Here is a 6238-nt window from a genome sequence, read left to right as displayed (position 1 = left end):
GCAAATATTGAGGAGAGTAGGGAATTAAAAAAGTTGCTAAATTTGTATGAGAATGCTTCGGGACAAGCTGTCAATTTCTCTAAATCAGGCATACTATGTAGCAATAATGTTCATCCAATGCTGGTAGAGGGGATTTCATCTATTTTGGAAGTTTCTCAACCTATCAATACAGGTCGATACCTTGGTTTACCTTCACTTGTTGGAAGAAAGAAGAAGGTAATATTTGCATTTTTAAAAGATAAACAATGGAAGAAAATTCAATCTTGGAGATCTAAGCCTTTATCTAAAGCTGGTAAAGATACTCTAATCAGAGCAGCAGGTCAGGCTTTACCGGTTTATTTTATGAGTGTTTTTATGCTTCCTATTTCTACTGCTGAAGAACTTCAAAAGATGTTGAATTCATTTTGGTGGGGTAATAAGATGGATGGGTCAAGAGGGATAAATTGGTTGGCTTGGGATAAATTGTGTGTTCATAAAGATGATGGTGGATTGGGATTCCGAGATTTCACTGCCTTTAATTTAGCATTGCTGGGAAAACAAGGTTGGCGGTTACAGTCAGCCCCTGAGTCTTTGGTCAGTAAAATTTTTAAAGCAAAATATTATCCTAATGAGGATTTTCTAAAAGCTAGGTTGGGTCACTCACCAAGCTATATATGGCGAAGTATTTGGGGTTCTCAGTTATTGTTGCAAAAAGGGGGGCGGTGGAAAATTGGAGATGGTACGTCTATCAATGTATGGAAAGATCCATGGTTAAGAGATTCGCCTTCTATGACAATCTCTATCGCAATGGTTGAAGGGTTGGAAACTTTAAAAGTAAGCGATCTCTTTATCCCTAGAACAATTGAATGGGATGTTGAACTATTACAAGAAATATTTTCGGAACAAGATGTAATGGCCATTATCCGGTCAACTCCGCGTGTGTCTGGAAGAAAAGACCAGTTTATATGGAATGCTTCCCGTAATGGATGTTATTCAGTTCGTAGTGCATATCGCATTGGAATGGAGGAAATACCAAGTAGTACACATCTTAGAGTTGAAGGGGAGTGGCAAAAGATATGGAGAGCTAATGTGCCATTTAAGATCAGACATTTTTGTTGGAGGCTTGTTCGTGACTGTATCCCAACTCGTCACCGGCTTAGGAATCGGGGGATTAATATGGAGGATGATTGTGTTATATGTACTCGGGATTTGGAGGATAATTGGCATTTATTTGTGTTATGTCCAAAAGTCATGGAAGTTTGGAGGGAGGCGGGCCTTGCTAATTTAATTGAACAATCAAGCCTTGATGCGGATAACTTTGCTGGCTTCTTTTTCTATTTTTGCAGATTAGCTGGTGCAAGGAATTCTGAGATTTTTATGATGTTGATGTGGTCATGGTGGGAGGCGAGGAATGACTACTTTTGGAATCAAAAATCTACAACCGCTGTTGGAGTCGTTTTGAGAAGCAGGCGTTATCTAGCGGACTGGAAAACGGCTAGGGAGCGGAGTATAATTCCTTCCGCGATACCTAGGGAGGACGAATGTCAGAAACTATGGCACCGACCACCGACTGATGTTGTTTCCTGTTGCACAGATGCAAGCATATTTACTATTCTTGGAAAAACAGGAGGTAGTGCTGTACTTAGAGATTCTCATGGTGCCTTTATCTCGGCCCAGACAAATCTGGTGGAAGGAATTATGGAAGTTAGGGAAGCGGAAGCTTGGGCGGTCTTACACGCACTCGAATGGACCATGGAGGCAGGTTACAATAAAATTCTATTTGAATCTGATTCCTTAACCACTGTTAAAGCTATTACTTCAGGAAGTTTGGATCAGTCTGAGTTTGGTGACATTATTGGGCAATGTCGCACACTTTTATCATCTCAAAACGGTTACACTATCCGTTTTGTTAGAAGACAAGCAAACGGTTTAGCTCATGCTTTTGCTAGAGCGACCTCTCAATTTGCTAGTCAGTGTTACTTTGATATTATCCCTAGTGGGTTTCCGATTTCTGTATTAAACTTTTGCCGACTTTTGGCTCATTAATGATATTTTACTTAAAAAAAAAAAAAGAAAGAAAAACCATTTAAAACTAAGCTGATAGTTATAGTTCAAGAATAATTTTTTCACATGAATACGCCTAAGCTTGAAACTTATACAACACATCTATCTTGTTCGTGTGTTAAATTTTTATCAATAAATAAGATTGTTAGGATTCAAACCCTCAATCACTCGGTTCAAGAGGTTCTGATCAGTCACAAGAAATAGCCAAATTGTCATTAATCTCAATCATATCATATGTAAATAACAACTCAATTTCAAAATTTAACAAGTAGAAGAAAATCACATCTTCTTTGATTAACTAGTAAAAATTCTCTCAAGCTTCCTTCCACCCATTAACATAAACAAATCAATCTTCAATACTAAATAATAATAGCAATTAACTAATGACACTATCAACTAAACATACTACTTACTGGGAAGCAAAGCTAAATGAATGCTACTTCTCTCAATCTCTACTTAGCAGTACCATTGGGAACTACTGCAGGTTTAACAGACGAATTGTTAAGGTCGTCCCAAGCTTCAATCCAAGTAGACATGGCATCTGATAGTTTAATGAAGTAAGGATCCAGCTTTCCAAGTTTATCCTTCACCTGCTTCGCCAGTTCAACGTAGCATTTCTGAACAGTTGTGCATTCTTTTGGAAGAACAGCAGATTGGAAGAATGGAATCAGCTCTTCCTGCCAGAATATTCCATTGTATTCTTTCTTAAGATTCACAAATGGGTTGCTTGCTTTGCTGTGCCATATGTAGGGCAGTCCAGTCTTAACTCCCCATCCCATGTGGTCGCATATCACCTATACAAATTTCATTTATTACTTACATTTCAGTCATAAAACTATATTTGATGCCAGCATTCCAAAACCAGGAAAAGAAATAAGTATGAGATGTGGAAATTGTAATTTGGCCAAAAAAAAAAAAAAAACAGTTGGCCCTTGGAACTTTAAGAATGTCTAGTTAGTCCCTAACTTGCTCAAAACGTCTCATTAGCCCCATGTGGCAGAACAACAACAATGAGAGATTTGGACAAGTTAAAAAGCGTATCACTTGAAGGAAGTGCTAGGAGCTAATAGATAATAGATCACTTTAACCACTTTAGGGGGCCAATATGCCATTTTAAGAAAGTTTAGGGGGTCAATAGGTCATTGTAAACAAGTTGAGGGGCTAACAAGAAAATCTTTCAGAGGTCCAATCAGTTTTTCTAACAAGTTAAGTCTGTGATGTATTCAGCCTATTTCTAAGCACAACTATCTAATGGATAGAAAATGCACCTGCTGAATAATGGTTTAAATGCTAATACAGTACATTGATTTCAAAACAATGTTTCAGTTTTAGCTTCATATTTTACATAGCTAACACTAGAAAAGAAGTTAAATTTGCTTCATCAAAGATACTATAAACCACCAACATTTCAATCTCAAAGTTCCTGAAATATATTTTGAATTTGAACTGAAATTTTACCTTCATGCACCAGCCAGCCCACATATCGTCGTAGCGCCCAACGGGCTGACCATCACCCATGAGACCAAAGTACATTGCAGGTCCAATCAATTCACGGTCAAATGCCAGGTTCATACCACACATTGGGAACAGGGTGCTTTTGGGTATGGTCAAGACAGCATCAACATATCTATGAAGGTAAGAAAAAACTGAATAGCTTAGTGAAATGAAATTATCTTATCATTGTTAAAGCATCAAAAGCACATAATTAAGTTGAGATCTGAAGCACCTTGTATTTCTCTCAAGAGGTTTCACAAGCTGGGTAGGAGCATCATAATCAGGAATGTTAAGCCAGAGTCCATGAGAAACAGCAGTTGGAACACCCTCTCGGAGACTGAAAGGATATCCACGAACAAAGTCTGCACCTTCTCTGTATGGATCATAGAGAGTATTGAAGAAAGTTGGAGTCGATGGACAGAGAAGGTTTTTGATGTGCTGCTCGAGTGCATTGATATCTTTGCCTGATGGGTCTTTGGCAACCTACACAATAATATTATGTTTTGAGTTAGTGTGTAAACGTTTTCTCTACACGTGCACACCACCAAGCTTGTTTAATCAATACTTGATCCAATCTCAATTCCTAACAAAAAAACAAACAAAACTAGACAAAAAGCACTATGAGGCCCCATCTTTCATTTTTTGGTTCATTAAGTTTTTTATATTTTATTTAGATACATTATTTTTGTCACATAAAGCCCATGATGACCCAAAAAGATAGTTTTAAACATAAAAATCTGTTAGCAAGGTGTTTTTTTTTTCTCATTTGCCTTTGAAATTTATACTTTTCAAAGTTTGAAAACAGTTTTGACCGTAAAACTTGTTTAAACTAAAAAAAAGCATAATTTCAAACACATATAAAATGAATAACTTCCTTTTAACTTAATTAAATGTTCACAACTTCGCAAACAATGGCTTAATGTAACAAAAAAATAAATGATCAATGATTAATGTGTCCAAATAAAAGAAAAAAAAAATGAAAGATCACTGGTATAATGATGCTTTTTGCCACAAAACTACTAAGCATTGGCAACTACATATAATAGAAGCATCAATAAGAATATTCCTTTTATCGATCTACATATCTGTCTATCTCCTTGTTTAGTGAATTTTGTCAAACAATTGATTATTCAACTTGTCTAACAAGATCCATGTAATGTAAGCATCATAGCGAGCCAAGAGCTGATTGAGACAAAAGCACAGGCTTTCTGAGATGCCATGTTGTTATCAGATCCTCTATCATACAATGCAGCAAACACCATCCAAGCATTGAATTATAGACTTAAAATGTGCCTGCAGAGGACCTTATTACCAGATCGTGACTTCATATACTGCCTAAAATTAGTATATGAAGATCCAAGTGGACTCAAAAATCTAAATCAACTTATTAGCCACCATAGCTGCTGCTTCAAGTTCTAACTCAGAAGCAGAAACAGAACAATTGTTCAGATAGCAGAAGAAATACCAATGAGCCAAACACTACCACCAAAATGCAAATGTAGCAAATACAGGCAACACAATAATGTACAATGCACCGACATAACACGAAAAAGAAAGAGAAAGCAAACGCCGACAAAAAACATCACATCGAGATCCAGATTTTTGAACTTTCTAAATCTAGTGAAAGGAACAGCAATTAACCTTTTAACCTTTTTCCAAATTGAAAATTACATGATCTAAATTCACCTCCATGAAACTAGTTACAGAACCAGAGTAAAGAAGAACAATAAGGTTAGAAACTCACAAAGCAATCGTCATCGATAGTGTAGATGTACTTCTTCTTAGAGACCATATAACCGAAGCAGCGACAAGCAGAATCCTTGAAGGAAATGCAGGAAGCCTTAGGACCCAAAATCCTGTTAATGTCATTCCTATTGTAAAGCTCATAGTCAAAACCTTCAGGGACCTTAATGACCTTTGTTGGATCGCCATCTTGAACAATGATCAAGTGATATTGCTCAAAAAAAGGCCTCCACATCTCCAAGAAATCGAGATTTCTAATGGTAGGTATGACTATATCAAGCTCATCTTTCAAGAGGGGAGTAGGTTTGATGGAAGATCTCGCCATGGCTGAGCACGACAGGAGTAGCTAAGCTGTAAAAGAGGGAGGGATTTTTCAGTTTCAGCTGTGAAAATTGTGTGCTTTCTTCTTGGCTGCTTCGATTGATATATAGAAGCTTTAAAGGGTAAATAGGGAATAAAATAGGTTTTGGAAAAATATCGTTCTGCTCCTATGGGTTAGGGATGCTACGGATTCGATTAACTGTCGTCTATTTACTAATTTGTATTTCTTTTTAATGTTTTTGAAGTTCAACCACAAAATGAATTGAAGAAAGATAATTGTAGAAAGAAAAAAAAAAAAACTTTTCACAAAATGTTTATATTCGGAGATTTTCTTAAAAAGCTCCGAAATATTGCAGTTTTTAGAAAAAATATTAAACAATGTTGTTGTATAAACCTAACTATACGCTACATTTCCTCTTATTTGAAGTGAAACGATAAAAGCTATTCTAAAAAGCTGAAATAAATACCCCTTAGAATTAGGGATGACAACGGTGATAACATCGAGATATTATCATGAAGACCAAAAGAGATATTCGCCTTTAAGTATGCCACGTAGCAATCTCCTAAAAGGAAGCTGGCTGGCGGATCTCCACGAATTGGCTTTAGGAGATCCGCTGGCGGATCTCTAAGGCGAATC

At 36.7% G+C, this 6238-nt stretch overlaps 1 protein-coding gene across 1 annotated transcript; it reads right to left on the bottom strand.

Moving 5' to 3' along the window:
• Positions 1–2232: 2232 nt before the first annotated feature.
• On the bottom strand, positions 2233–5700 carry LOC136217856 (probable UDP-arabinopyranose mutase 2). Its single transcript, XM_066004528.1, has 4 exons — positions 5282–5700; positions 3770–4020; positions 3502–3670; positions 2233–2837 (listed from the first exon to the last, which is right to left on the bottom strand). The coding sequence occupies exons 1-4, from the start codon at positions 5603–5605 to the stop codon at positions 2496–2498; spliced, it is 1086 nt and encodes a 361-aa protein (XP_065860600.1). The 5' UTR covers positions 5606–5700; the 3' UTR covers positions 2233–2495.
• Positions 5701–6238: the final 538 nt, after the last annotated feature.

This window comes from Euphorbia lathyris, chromosome 2, assembly GCF_963576675.1.
Source record: "Euphorbia lathyris chromosome 2, ddEupLath1.1, whole genome shotgun sequence".
In the NCBI taxonomy this organism is placed as follows: Eukaryota; Viridiplantae; Streptophyta; class Magnoliopsida; order Malpighiales; family Euphorbiaceae; genus Euphorbia; species Euphorbia lathyris.
Note: the sequence above shows the minus strand (reverse complement) of the source record. Positions and strands in the feature narration are given on the sequence as shown.

What these genes read in the sequence shown, in the direction of transcription:
- LOC136217856 (XM_066004528.1), bottom strand. Translation starts at nt 5,605, where the DNA reads ATGGCGAGATCTTCCATCAAACCTACTCCCCTCTTGAAAGATGAGCTT. An exon ending in CCTCTTGAGAGAAATACAAG is followed by an intron (nt 3,671 to 3,769) that starts GTGCTTCAGATC and finishes TTACCTTCATAG; the next exon opens with ATATGTTGATGCTGTCTTGA. An exon ending in GGGCTGGCTGGTGCATGAAG is followed by an intron (nt 2,838 to 3,501) that starts GTAAAATTTCAG and finishes AAATTTGTATAG; the next exon opens with GTGATATGCGACCACATGGG.